Source organism: Gymnoscopelus braueri, assembly GCF_963280865.1.
Source record: "Gymnoscopelus braueri genome assembly, chromosome: 3".
NCBI lineage: Eukaryota > Metazoa > Chordata > Actinopteri > Myctophiformes > Myctophidae > Gymnoscopelus > Gymnoscopelus braueri.
In genome coordinates, this window is record NC_137612.1 from 10574590 (window position 1) to 10590042 (window position 15453).

General features: G+C 42.6%; 1 protein-coding gene across 1 annotated transcript in view; it reads right to left on the bottom strand.

Annotated features, from left to right (window-relative positions):
- Positions 1-15453, bottom strand: part of LOC308081788 (low-density lipoprotein receptor-related protein 1-like) — a 285687-nt gene that overhangs the window by 112700 nt on the left and 157534 nt on the right. The window contains exons 23-26 of the mRNA XM_080423412.1: positions 14108-14305; positions 12554-12799; positions 4083-4280; positions 906-1110 (exon numbers count right to left, since the gene is read on the bottom strand). Of these exons, the coding sequence (XP_080279538.1) occupies positions 906-1110; positions 4083-4280; positions 12554-12799; positions 14108-14305 (847 nt within the window). The remainder of the gene's footprint in view (positions 1-905; positions 1111-4082; positions 4281-12553; positions 12800-14107; positions 14306-15453) is intronic.

A 15453-nucleotide genomic window follows, 5' to 3' on the forward strand; every position in this document is an offset into this window, starting at 1 on the left:
GAAGCAAAGATTTGAGTTACAAATGTACAAGTGGTTACAATTTTTTTTAATATATTTTCAAAGATTTGCACAAATTGTGTGCAAAAATTCTTCAAAAATAGCAGATCTACAAGCTCATAGCGCGGCACTCGGTGCCGCGCTATGAGCTTGTATATCTGTTATTTTTCAATAGCTAAAGAAATCTAAAAATGACACCGATGCGTTCCCGGTCTTAATGGATTAAGCAAGATTAACCAAGCATTAGATTAATCGGGAACATCGTCACATCCTTATAAATGATGTAAAACAAGATGGGGTCTAAACATGGCATGGTTTTCCTTATGCTATGCATGTCTACTAGGAGCCCTGTCTTGCTCTGCGATTATGAAAAAAGGTTTGAGAATTATGCCTAATCTTATTAGGCATGTTTTTATTATTTTGAAAAACATTTTAAAATAGTGAAAATAGCCGATATACATGGACACGTTGTGAGCTTGTAGATCGGTAAAAAAAAGCGCGTAAAAAACGAGAAGAAAATACAGGATCTTTGCAAGAGAATTGATAAAAAAAAAGTCACTTGCTACTGTATTGAAAAGAGGATAAGATAAAACACAGTATTGTAAAAAAAAAAAAAAAAAACGAGAAGAACATACTGTATTTGTATACGATTTTTCGGTAATTTTTTTGTCTGGAAAATAATTTTGTATTTAAAAAAAACAGTGAAAAATCGTATTGTGAAGCTAGTATCGTGATTGGAATCGTATCGTGAGTTGAGTGAATCGTTACATGCCTAGTCAATATGGCTCTCCCCTTTGAGTACACACTGTAACAATATATTATTCTATACTTCTGGGCAGAATATGTGCAGGGCTTGTTTGTTTGTTTGTTTGTTTGTTTGTTTGTTTGTTTGTTTGTCCTATACTGACCCGTCGCGGGGGTCCAGGGCGATGGCCCTGGGGTGCTCCACCTCTCCGGCGAGCAGCGTGGTCCTCATGGTTCCGTCCAGCTTGGCCACCTCGATCTGGTCCAGGTTGCTCTCCACCCAGTAGATGTTCCCGGCGATCCAGTCCACCGCCAGGCCCTCAGGGGTGGCCAGGCCGTACTGGATCACCACGTCAAAGCTGGTCAGAGCTGGAGGCATAAAAGTCAAACCACATGGTGAAGAAAGATGCTGTGTTAACCCCATTAAGAGTGGGGAACGCATCTGTGTCAAGCTCATGAGCGTGTAGAGATTCCAGGGCCCCCCCCCCCCGAAGCAAAGATTCTAGTTACAAATGTTCGCTTTAAAAAATATATATATTCAAATATTTGCAAAAAAAATTAGGTGGTCTCCCTATACTCTTCAATTGAGACGATCCTGGTGTCTGGTATTGTAGGACACCTACTGTTTGACAAGTAGTACTGTCTGAAGCTCATAGATGCACATTAACTGCCCTGGCCAAGCAGGATTCAGTCTAGTGCTAGAAATGTGGTTTAAACCTTATTGCAATACAAGTTTCCAGTATCGGTATTTGGAACGAGCGACCGTCCCGTCCACTGAGTTCAATGGACAGGTGGCGCCATCTTGAGTGGTTTTCGGCTATTACTTTCAATGGTGTGACGTGCACGTTCTCTTTCTAAATAGGTATCGATCGATTTGACCAATAAGATAAATAATCGCTAATCTGATATCGTGTCGACATCGTGCATCCCTAATATGTATATGTGTTACAGGTAAATTGGCATTCCAGGTAAATTTGAAAAGGGGCGCTTGTTTTCACCCCAGGCAATTCTGTAGAACCAACGCTAGAGGGCAATGAATGCACACTGAATCCACACGCATGCACATGCGTGTGTGCGTGTGCACACATGCACATGCATGTGTGCGCACTTGTGTGTGTGTGTGCATGCGCACACACGCACACGCACACATGTGTGTCGTCGTGGACACTGGTTAACCATAGACTGTATGATAGTAACCCATAAAAAGATCTATTCTCCCCCTATCGGGTTACAACTCGGACGGCGCTGATTCGACTCAGCAGACCTTCGGCCGGTCGGCGCGGGCACTCGCGCCTGGAGGCGCGAGGGCGTGCCGCCTCGGCCTCAAGCTCTGCTGAGTCGGCGCTCCTCCGTCATGGACAATAACTATTATCACGTGCGGTCCGCGTCGCATCAAAGCCCCGCATCGCGCCTCCTCCTCCTCCTCCTCGCGCTGCCTCGTATCAAAGCGCCGCTTCGCGCCTCCTCCTCGCGCCTCCTCCTCGCGCCGCCTCGTATCAAAGCCCCGCATCGCGCCTCCTCCTCCTCCTCGCGAGCCTCGCGTAAAAAACCCTGTCTCGAAAAGCCCCGCCTCGCAGCCCCGCCCCACGCGTACAAACAAGCGCTCCCCTTCCAATTTACCTGGAATGCCAATTTACCTGTGACATATACACACAGTGGTGGAAAAAGTAATATTTTTTTTGTACTTTAAAAGTATCAATACTGCAATGTAGAAATACTCTGTTACAAGTCAAATTCAAAATGTACTTGAGTAAAAGTACAAAAGTATTGGTATAAAAATGTACTTAAAGTACCAAAAATAGAAAGTACTCATTATGCAGAATGTCCTGTTTCAAGTTTTCAAATGTATATAGTATACTTCAGTAAGTTACAGTAATGAGAGGGAGTCTCGTCTGACTGCGTCTGATTGATGGCTTTAGCCTTTTTTTTAAGGCAGCTGTTGGGCTTTGATTGATTAGTTGCTTCGTGTTGGCAGCAGGCAGACTTATTGTATCTGGTGTGTTGTTTATGGCTGTCATCCTCTCCAACAGCAGCTACACTGCCTCATATTATCTGCAGTGGTGTAAAGTAACTAAGTACATTTACTCAATTACTGTACTGAAGTACAATTTTGAGGTCATTTTACTTAACTGCAGTGTTCTCAATTCTGTTATACTTTTAACTTTTACTCCACTACATCTCAGAGTCAAATATTGTACTTTGTTTTACTCCACTACAATTATTAGAACACTTTGGTTACTAGTTACTTTGTAGGTTTGGATTAACCCTATTATTAACTATAAAAATAGCCGATCTACAAGATTGTGACGCGTTTGTGAGCTTGTAGATCTGCTATTTTTTAAAGATTTTAATACATCTTATACTTAATGATACCTTGTGAAACGGGACATTGTGCATAATGAGTACTTTTTACTTTTGGTTCTTAAGTATATTTAGATATATGCCAACACTTTTGTACGTTTACTCAAGTAAATTTTGAATTCTGGACCTTTACTTTTATTTCTACATTGTGGTATTGATCTTAACTTAAGTACGATATCTGAGTACTTTTTTTGGACCACTGACTCACTGCCTCATATATCTTCTGCACTCCACTGTTAGCCTACGCACTGTGTTTTGTTTTCATACTTTCATACTTTGCCTGGAAGGCAACATCAGCTAGTTTGGTAATCACTAACAGTTCAGGGACTTAAACTACTGCAGAGGCAGAGTTCAGGCTTCCAACACTGCAGCACAACAACAAACATACTAATCCTCCCCCTCTAGACTGTAAATGAGCCGCAGAACCTTTATGTTTGTCCTAAAGCAAACGTTTAAAATGGAAAATGCACTCGGCCAGCGGTTGGACGATAACAGCGGGGGGTCCTTTGGACCGTTGGGGCTGGGAGTCTGGGACTAGAGTTGTCAAATTCTGCCCGAACCCGACCCTACCCGACCGGACGTTTTAGGGCCGGGCCCAAAATCTATGCTAATTATTACCGCCAAAAGAATTATTTCAACTGCCCCTAGCGGCCTAACGGTAAGGCAGACGTAAATGGCAGTGGATGTGTTGGATGCAGCTCAAAGTGAACTTTACTCAGGTATCTGGTTTGTCGCCGTCCGACCTTTCTAGCCCGTGTTATTAAAGAAAGACGGGTGACAATGGCCAAAAGTCAATAAAAAATCAGCTATCGTAAATCCGCGAAAGTGGCCGTTTTCAAGATGTTTTGGCCAGTATCTCTGGAACGGAAGGTCCAATCTGCTCAGTTCAAAGCTTGTTGGATGCGTGACTTTGAGGACATTAAGCAAATAATGACCCATTTTCGTGTTTTGGGGCCTAACAGTATGGTCATTGTTCTCACCTCCGTTCTCAGACAGCTTCCCGCGGTAGATCTTGTCCTCGACCACGTCTGTCCAGTAGAGGGAGTTCTGGGCGAGGTGGAAGTCCAGGGCGATGGTGTTCCTCAGGCCGGGCACCAGCACGCTGTAGTCGCCCTTGTTCAGGTCGATGCGGCGGATCTCGTGGCGATTTGAGAAGATGATGAACGGTTTGAACGCGTCTGGAGGGGGGGGGAGAATTTTAAATATCGATAATGAGTAAACCACTGGCTTGAAGGACAAACAAACCGTGTTGTTGCATCAATAAAACATTAAAACATTAAATAAGTAAATACATTTAAAATATGAACATTCGACACACACCAAAGTTCTTTGGCTATTAAAAAAATAGCAGATATAGCAGCTCATAGCACGCTATGAGCTTGTAGATGAAAAATCATGAACATTTCTGCAAATCTTTGAATATACATCAAATACATGATCTAAATTATCTATGTATTTGGCCGCGTACCCCCATCTCAAAATATTTAGTTTTAGGGACCCCCCAGAAGAAAAGTAACAAATGTTCGCTTTAAAAAATTGCAGATCTACAAGCTATATCTGCTATTTTTGAATAGCCAAAGTATATCAAATAATGGTTAAAGTGGCTGCTTTCCCGGCCGGAATGGGTTAAATGGCAGTGTAAGTCTGTCAGACAGTTATCTGTGTCCAGCAGCGTTGAGTGATGGATGACGCAGCACTATAGTGGGAGCAACCTGGGAGTGGAGGAGGAAGGCCACCGTTATAAATCGTCGTTGTCGGGCAGAAACCTCTTATCTTCGTATTCTAACTTTTTTATTTTTTATTAACGGCCTACTTGATCACACAAAAGCTTCAAAAGTAGCTGCAACATTTTTCTTACCGTCACAAAACACTGACGTCAAATGAGTCATTTCAAGCTATCGGGCGTATGGAATGTACCGTATGGAATGTACCGTATGGAATGTACCGTATGGAATGTGCGCCTGATAATGTGAAACTTTTGTGACACTTTTGCGGAGAAAAGACACATAGGAAGAAGACATAGGGAACTTTTGGCCTAAATCGATCTTGTTATTCGCATCAGAACAATAAGATTTAGTTTGGAAACTGACAAGGTTTTTTTGTCAGAGAGTGTACACATTTTACACTTTTCTGTGCACAGTACAGTACATGATGTAACTCATAACTAACCTCTGTTGTTCCTAATTGTGGCCTGTTTCATTGTCAATGACATCCCCATCTCCAACATGTTTTTTTTTTATAAGTTTGATATTCATATCTCTCTGTAAAATATTCATTCCAGCCTCTTTTGAACCTCTCTCTATTTCTCTGCTTTATGAGTGTTTGCCATCTCATCCTCCATACTGGATGTGTGAAATCAACAGACAGAAACGCTCTGTCTGTTCCTTCCCCACGAGGAGCAGTGAGGTGGTCTGACCACAGAGCTTCCTGTCTGGGCAGGACCTTCCTCTGTCTGCTCCCCAAACCCCCAAGAACCACAACACTTCACCCTCTGTCTGTCTCACTCTACCTCTGTCTGTCTGTCTGTCTGTCTGTCTGTCTGTCTGTCTGTCTGTCTGTCTGTCTGTCTGTCTGTCTGTCTGTCTGTCTGTCTGTCTGTCTGTCTGTCTGTCTGTCTCCTTCCATAACTCTGTCTGTCTGTCTCTCTGTCTCCCTCCTTCCATAATTCTGTCTGTCTGTCTCTACCTCTGTCTGTCTGTCTGTCTGTCTGTCTGTCTGTCTGTCTGTCTGTCTGTCTGTCTGTCTGTCTGTCTGTCTGTCTGTCTGTCTGTCTGTCTGTCTGTCTGTCTGTCTGTCTGTCTGTCTGTCTGTCTGTCTGTCTCTCTCTACCTCTGTCTGTCTGTCTGTCTGTCTGTCTGTCTGTCTGTCTGTCTGTCTGTCTGTCTGTCTGTCTGTCTGTCTGTCTGTCTGTCTGTCTGTCTGTCTGACTCCCTCCCTCCCTCCCTCCCTCCCTCCCTCCATAACTCTGTCTGTCTGTCTGTCTGTCTGTCTGTCTGTCTGTCTGTCTGTCTGTCTGTCTGTCTGTCTGTCTGTCTGTCCCCCCCTGTGTGTGTGTCTCTCTCTCTCCCTCTCCCTCTCCCTCTCCCTCTCCCTCTCTCTCTCTCTCGCTCTCTCCCTCTCTCTCTGTGTGTGTGCTTCTCAACTCTTTCTCTATCATGTTCTCTATAATGACATAGTTGTCTCTGTTATCTACACACAGCACAATCCCAAGTGTTCATCTAATGCCGAGAGTTAAATATGTCTCCTCCCTTGGGAAGCATTTATCTGCTTCAAAAATACCTTTTCTCTACTCGAGGCGCTCTGGCGCAGAGAACGCATAAACTTGAGGTGTGCGCAACACGCAAGAAAGCTCTGCAATGCCAACAGAAAACCCTTTGAAAACCATTGCAAAAAGACGGCCACTAGGCAGACGCAAAGTTAGGTGTGACCGTGGCCTCAGTAATGAATACTGTCAGGGAGTACATTCACAAAGGGATTGCGCAGCTTTTGCAGCTGATAAAATAAACCTGCACAAATAAGACAAAAACAAACTATGTAACTTTCTAAACATTGAGCAATTCGTAATTCTCAAAAACACTTCAAATTCAAGTTTAGAGTCTGACAATGACATGTTTCTGTTTTTCTCTGCCATTGTTCTGCTTATTATACTGTGTCTCTCGGAGCAAAGCTTTGCCACATGGATAATTACAATCAGATGCAAATTTGCGGCCGAGTGTAATTGCTAAACTTTATGGGCATGTGTGCACTGTGACATCGTCGTCGCATTATATTCTATGAATCAGACCTGGAGACCGGGGCAGATAGTTACAAGAGATTCATGGTGTTATCAGGGGCCACTATCCATTCTTTGTGAATTGCCATTATGAGCTTGGCTATTTTTGAAAATGTTTAGTATAGTAACATAAAGTTCAATTTATGTGTATTTTACATTTGTGTTTGCTTGTTCATTGTATAATCAAAGTCATGCTTAATTTAAAAATTGTATTTGGTAAAAGCTTATTTGTTTTTTTTGCATTTATTTGTTTTCTTATAAGTTAAATGTTGTCAAATAGAAACTTTATTCAAATCAAAGTTTTAAAAAGTTTCTTCTAGTGGAGGTGCTAAGACACATTTAACTTCAAGTCATGATGCAAAGGTCCCCTTTGGTATGGAAGTACCTTAGGGCCATAGGAAAATAATTATCCAAAGAGACGAGTTAGATCACCCTTAATTTTTTTTTAATAGACGTTTTTAAAAAATGGCCGCCGACAATGAACCACTATTACACCAGACCCCATATCTTTGCTTCTGTTAGAGCTATAATAATGATATTGGTGTCAAAGTGTACATTTTTGGGGTTGAGGAATCCAATTAAATAGGTTTCAAGGCAAAAAAAAACAAATACTTCATTAATTACCATGACAGCGGGGGGTAAAATATGCACATTTCATTAAACAAAATACGTTTTAACAGGGTAACTCCCCCCCCCCCCCTCTAAAACTTTTATTTACTGTCCCCTTTGTCATGGAAGTACCTTAGGTCCATAGGAAAAAAAATATCCAAAGAGACAAGTTAGATCACCCTTCATTTTCTTTATATAGACATTTTTATAAAAAAGGCTGATGACAATTAACCACTATTATACCAGACCCCATATCTTTGCTTCTGTTAGAGCTATAGTAATAATATTGGTGTCAAATTGTACATTTTTGGGGTTGAGGAATTCAATTAAATAGGTTTCAATGCAACAAACCCAAGTCTTCACTAATTGCCATGACAGCGGGGGGTAAAATATGTACATTTGATTTGAAAAATATGTTTTAACAGGGTAACTTACCCCCCCTCCTCTAAAACTTTGATTTACTTTTCCCTTTGGTATGGAAGTACCTTAGGGCACTAAGAAAGAAATGATCCAAAGAGACAAATAAGATCACTCTTCATTTCTGAAATATATGCGTTTTTAAAAATGGCCGCCACCATTTGAAGTAATACAGAACCCATATTTACTTCTGTTAAAGCTATAATGGTAAAAATTGTGTCAAAGACTCAATTTTTTGGGTCAATGAATCCAATTAATTAGGTTTCAAGGCAAAACCAATCCCCAATAGTTTTCTTACTACCATGACAATGAGGTTGTCGTGGTAATTTGAGTCTTGCACTTGCAAATAACCAGTTCTGGCAAGTCCCTTGAAATAATTGAAATTTAAGCCATTCATCAAAGGACACAAGGAAGAGGGGGCTCCACTTATCATTTACAGTTGTTGCCTTTTCCAAATATCGCTCATAAGCCTTCATCATGAGTACAGAGCAGCTACAGACACCTGATGCATGTACCAGGTTCTGCAGATGTGGTGAAGAACACCAATGAAAGACTGAGCTTTGCCACTAGTTGAAATACCACTATTGGTAAGGGCTGTAGTCCATCCACTGCCATCCATCCAGCCAGTCTCCAGACACACTCCAGAGCATCTTCTTTGTATGCATTGCCCCCAATGTAACTAGGAATGAGTCCTCACCAAGCTCTGTCTGGGGGAACTTCCAATGAAGTCTTTTGGCAAGTGTGAATAGGGGTTGATCAGCTACCATGACTGGTGTCTGACCTGGATTTAGGTAGTTGATTGCTTGAAGGAGGACATTCATTGCATGCCAAGCCAAGCCATATGGGACTGGTAGGAGACTCTATGAACAGTGGCAGTATGTATGATCTGGATGGGGGGGGGGGGGGGGGGGCTGAACAACGCTCTGCAATGCTTGCATAATATGCAGCCCATGAGATCCATTCTTCACCCTCAAGGTTGTCTTTCCCCACAAGGTGTCTGACTCTTTCCAACCACTGGGAGCCTTCTTCAAGTATGTTGCTGAGAGGACAAGAGGCTGGCTGAGGATGACTGTTTGTATTAAGGGCAGGAACATCAGTTTGGAGTGAAACATCCAGATCCATTATTGTGTAGAAAGCTGGCAAGGATTGTACAGGTTCTTCCCCATCTTAGCTGGAACTAGGATGATACTGAATGCTAATGCATGTCACGTGGAGGGCTGATTTTGTTGTTGTTGATGATGGGTTGTGGTCAATGTTGTCAAAACCACCATTGGTGAAGACACCCTTAACTGCCTGAGGTGGGACCACCACACCAATCTGCTCCCACTGATTGATCACTGTACTCAATGTTTTCAAGCAATCATACAAGTAAGACGCGCGAACGCTGGAAGCGAACGCAGCTCGAAAATATTGTGTATTTACGGACTTATAATCCGTGTTATTTCACTGTGATGGGGAGAGAACATTGACTGTGTGTGTGTGTGTGTGTGTGTGTGTGTGTGTGTGTGTGTGTGTGTGTGTGTGTGTGTTTTGCAGGCTGTTGTGCATTTTAATCAGAGCATTGTCTAAATTCCTGCACTCTGGCGCACTCTGGCGGCTGCACACAGGCAGTGCACGCACGTGAGTCACATGGGGGCGCGAGCCAATGAGAGCGCGGCTGCACACAGAGACACACACACACACACAACCCGAGCACGGGTACATAGTAAGCTCCACTTGGTCGGAGGCGCGGCTTCGCCGCGCCTCCTTCCGCGTTCGCAATGATACACACTGTTATATCGTGACTGTGAATAACCACACAGCTGTTGTGAAATAATCCTTTCTACTCAAGTAAACTTCAGCATTATACAATCACAACATTCCGCTGGTAGCATGCAACTGAACGAAAACATCGCATCCGGGGTACTAGTCTACGTCATGCCCAAGACAACCCCCAGCCCCCAGACAGTGTGTGAATGCCCCTTGCTGGACTGGCTGCTTTCCCAAATTAGCAGTAGTAATAGTAAACTTCACTATATAACATACACATACCTCGCTTATGCATGGTATCCACCTGGTGTTTACTGCCAGCATGCAGGTGCAGATTCATTGCCAGATACAGTGAAGCTGGTGTTTCCCTTTCTCTTATGTGACAACTAACACTACTGCCACATTTCTTGGATCTGCATTTCACAGAGTTGTAAATGATTTGCTGCCCAATTGATGTATCAACCTGGCACTTCTCTGGTTCAGGGGCTGGCTGGTAAATACCTTATTCATCCAGAAGCATCTTTAGGAACAATCGCAGCAGGGGAGGGATTGAATCAGGAGGCTGTGAAGGAACCTGTAAATTATTGTTTCATCAGAAGATATTCTTCCCGGAGGATTTTAGCTGCTCTGAAGATGATGGAGACCTCAGTAGATGTGTTGCTTTTCATGCCAGGTCATCATCAAACAACATAACAGGGACCAGCCACGATCTAGTTGCACAGATCTGATGTCAATATGGTGGTGTTACATTTAATAATAATTGATTGACTCAAACAATTCATTGAGGACATGTGCTCCGATGACCTGTGTTGCCTTATTTTCTGTCGTGTCACAACGGCGGTTTCTGCTTTTCTATAGAGCCTAGTCAGGCATGCACAATGTCACCAGCAGCTTGTTTAGCTAACAGACACTTGTCACCCAGCACCTGAGCACATTATTTCACTTTTCGATCCAATCCCAGGTTGGAAGCCCTCCTTAGTTCCTTTCTGTTGCCAACTTCACCACAGAAGAAACACAGTGTGGTTTGTTCACATGAGGATGATGATGATGAGCATGAGAGTAAAGCCTGTGCAGTGAACTTGCCACCACTATTCATGCACTGTGTTTTTACTGGGCACACAGACTCTTCATGTCTTCTTCTTGCTCTGTCCACTTTTTGATCTTTAATGGCACAGCTAACATAAATTTTTTTCTGTATTCAAAGAGAAAGTAATACAAACCTCAAATTGAACCTCAAAGTGTCTCAGATTTTCTGTCATCTCTGATTTAATCAAATTGTCGCAGTCCCTGGTGCAGAATTTATGTTTTGTGGCAGCAACAGGTGTAACTCTCAGGTGATGGCAGTCAGACATATACACATACAGTCAGACAGACACTAATCTCTCAAGACAGATTCAGAGCTCCGCAGCTACAGTAAATCTGTCGGGAGCTCCTGATACAACGTGTATAGTTAGGAATGTTAGGAATGTAAACAAAGACACATAGACCGGAAGTGGAGGGCTGAGGGCGGACCTAATGGCCACCATCCTGTTATCCACATTCTATTGGGAGGTCCCCCCCAGAGTCAAATTCAAAGGAAAAAAACAGAAGAGGGTGCTGTTTTTTCCTTTTTTTTGACTGGGTTCCTAGATTGGACAGACACACATAGAGCATATGGCATGTGCATAAGAGGTTGTACTTTTTTTTTTAAAGTTTTTTATAGGGGGAAACATTTAATGTCACCTTGTTGTCACTTATTTTGTTGATGAAATGTGCATATTTTACCCCCATTGTGAGGGTAATGAGAAAACTATTGGTTTTTTTAGTCTTGGAACCTATTTAATTGTATTCCTTGGCCCCAGAAATGTACATTTTGACACCAATATTATCATTATATCTCTAACAGAAGCAAAGATATGGGCTATGCTGTATTGCTGTAAATGGCGGCGGCCATTTTTTTAAACGCACATACTTTAGAAATGAGGTCATATCTAGTTTGTGTCTTTGGATAATTTATTTCCTATTGCCCTAAGGTACTTCCAAGCCAAAGGGAAAACTAAATTAAAGTTTTAGAGGGGAAATAAATGGAAAGTTACCCTGTTAAAACATATTTTTCTAATAAAATGTGCATATTTTACCCCTGTTTTCAATGGCAATAAGAAAATGATTGTTTTTTTTGCCTGGAAACCTATTGAATTGGATTACTTGACCCCAAAAAATTACACTTTGACACCAATATTATTATTATAGCTTTAACAGAAGCAAAGCTATTGGTTCTGCTGTATTGCTGTAAATGGTGGCGGCCATTTTTAAAAACGTGTATATTTCAGAAATGAAGGGTGATCTAACTCGTCTCTTTGGATAAATGTTTTCCTATGGCCCTAAGGTACTTCCATACCAAAGGGGACCTTTGCATCATGACTTGAAGTTAACGGCACTATTCCTTGTCATCGGTTGGGCTCTCGTCTTTACATCACATTCATGACCTTTTCCTGTCCCATCTATGCACACACTATCACCATAACCCCTCCAACTCCATCTCTATTTCATCTCCACCACCATCTCATCTTCATCTCTATCTCTATCGTATCTCCAACACCATCTCTATCTCAACTCCATCTCCATCTCCATCTCTAGCTCATCTCTACCTCCATGTATTATTTGCATGTTAGTGCAAATACTGGTTGTATGCGCCTATCATCAAGTATCCTTTTTTTTAAACTGAGTAGGGGGCAGGTATTAATACGAATTAATCCTTCTTCCTGCTCCTTTTCGCTCATGGGTGATTAAATGAATTAAATGAATTATTATCCTGATAGGATTTGTATGTACTGTAATATACTACCATGTATGAAATGAAATGAAATGAAAATAAATGAAATGCCATCTCCACCTCATCTCCATCTCATCTCCATGGTTGGTTACCTGTGCTCCTGCAGTTCTCCTGGTCCAGCTCCAGCTCCCATCCCTCGTAGCAGGAACACTTGACGCTGAACTTGTCCTGCTCGCAGCGCTGGCTGCACTTCAGGTGCTTGGCACAGAAGCTCTGGATCTGACAGGTCTTGTTGTCGGAGCCCAGCTCCATGCCCAGCGGACACGAGCAGATCACGCCCTCGCCGGGCGCCACCGTGCAGTTATGGCTGCAGTCGCCGTTGTCCAGCGAACAGAGGTCTGCCACAAACGGAGGTAGAAAAACACGCAGAGAACACGTTTTGAGGATAGTTTGGAAAATATCATAATAATATAGTCCACACTCCTTTGTCACTGTATATTTGCATACCAGAGAAATGAGGTATCTGCATTTAACCCATCCTAAGTAACAGGAGCAGTGGGGCGCTACAAGAGTCTTACTCAGAGACACGCATCGACACATTGCTGGCCTGGCTTGGAATCGAACCTGGGACAACCAGAGCAAGGGCGCCGACACTGTGGGTGCCTTAGGGCTAAAGCACCCAGGGGAAATGAAGAGCACCCATCACAAACTCATCACAAAAAAAGAAAAAGAAAAAAACACTGACATCTTCACTTCATGGAGTACATTTTTGGTACCAAATCAACCGAATTAACCGCATTAAAGTAAAAAAACTAAAAACAAAAAGGTAACAAACCCGGAAAATAACCACACATTTTCGAGCACTGAACCAGGGCCTGATAGCTCCGCACATCTGCTTTAGCTTGGTGTTGCTAGTGGAGGTCTTCATGGGTCTACCCCAAACCGAAACTACATGACATACATATCCAAGACCTGTACAGGTTCGCTTCTGTGTTTTATTGTGGTCAGTTGGTCTGGGATGGTTCAGAATCTATTGACTCGGGGTCCTGAGATGACCCGTACTCAGCCCTGAGCCCGTACTCAGCCCTGCTCAGACCCATACTCAGCCCTGATACTGACTGGGTTCAGTAAGTTGGGAGAGTGAATCAAACTAATAACCACCAGGGTATCAAACGTGCACAATCATTGGGTTCCTTCTTCATCGGTGTGAAAACATGCATATTAATTTCATTGTCTCGTATTGTAAGCTTCTACGTAGCTGCTAGATTCCATTATGGATTAGATTGTAGCTGGAATCTACTGGTAGATGGTTTGTCAGGTCCATATAATAGTTCTGTAATATCTTGGAATACATTTGATCTTGGATTTCATGGGTTAAATTTCGGCATCAAAAACATGTCAGAACCAATTGGATCTCTGAACAAATTGAATGGGTCAATTAAGGGTTTGGGTCCGTCCTTTTGGACCTGTGAACACGTTAGATGAACATGTATGTCTTTAAATGTCATGATGAATTGAATACATAGGACCACAATGGAAACAAGCCCTCAGGGCCTTTAGCGTTATCCTTTTAGCATTATACGGCTGTACCTTTTGCAAACTGTTAATAAAGTATTCAATCAATCAATCAATCGAAACAGCTCTAGTTGCTAGTCCAGAGTCTAAGAGGAATTGTGGGTAATGTAGTTTGACCATACTGTACATACCACAGAGCTTCTCGTCGGAGCCGTCGGGGCAGTCGTTGGTTCCGTCGCAGAGCTTCTCGGCGGGCAGGCAGACGGTGGAGTCGTTGGCACACACGTGGTGGGACAGCTTGCAGACCAGCGCCTCGCAGTTGTCCTCGTCCGAGTTGTCCTCGCAGTCGCTGTCCCCGTCACACACCCAGGCCTTGCTGATGCAGCGCGCTGTATAAAGCCAGAGGAAGCAACAACCAATCCCTTAAAGGGGTATTTCACTTTAAAACAACTTCTGGGGTCATTTTGATGTCTACTCTGGCTTTTGTGTTTCACCCCAGACAAGTTGGAGGTCATATTTAGATATTTGATATTCATGACATTAATATTTTATCAGACACTCCTATAAGGGATGCAAATTATCGATTAATTCATTAATTGATGGTTGATAACCTTATCGATCAATTAATCGATTAATTGATAAGCGGCGTTTTTTTTAGGACCAAAAGGGAAATTCTTGTCCAAAACCAAAAATGAGTGCAGAAACTAATAATTGCCCTGATGTATATAAAATTAATGAGTGTCAACGAGCATCAGCTGGACACAGACACACACACCCCCCCCCTCTGCAGTGCTCTATGGAGTCTCTCTCATTCGTCTCCAATATCCCTTTAACTCTTTCACTGCCAAGAGTATTTTCATAAAGTACTCCCCCAGTGCCAGCAATTTGCGTGTTTTTTTATTTTTTAATTTTGTAATTTTTCATTCAAATAAATGATCTGATTGGGTTTTTAAACCCATAATACAGTTCTACCAGTAGAGAGCAGCAAATCGACACATTGATGACCTCGCTGGCTCACTCGCCCCCTCCCAAACAGGCTCACGTCACATCCGGTCATTAACCGGATGTGACATTTTCGACAATCGTTGATCGGGCTAAATTACGATGTGATACACGACTACGATGACTGATCGTCACCCAGACCAAAGAGAGTAGACGTGGACCTCTCCGTTCGTTTTTTATACCGTGTGAAAAACCTTGACTTTCCCTATTCTGGCCGAAAATGACCGCGGGAAAAAAATTAGAACCGGAAACGGAATCTGCGTCATGAAACCGGAACCCAATGAGTCTGAAGGAGTCAGGAAGCGAAAGTGATCATGAAAAATAAACAGAATAGCGCGACTACAGTCAAAAGTAAAAACTCTGGATTTCTCGTTCTGGCACTGAGGGTATTCAGGAAAAACTCGGGATAACTCGGGGCGTGGCACTGAGAGAGTTAATATGATGGAATATGATTAAGGATTACTGTGATTATGGTAAACTCACATTTGATATCACACACACCATACATGTAACTTTCACTAGCCCAATCTTTTTT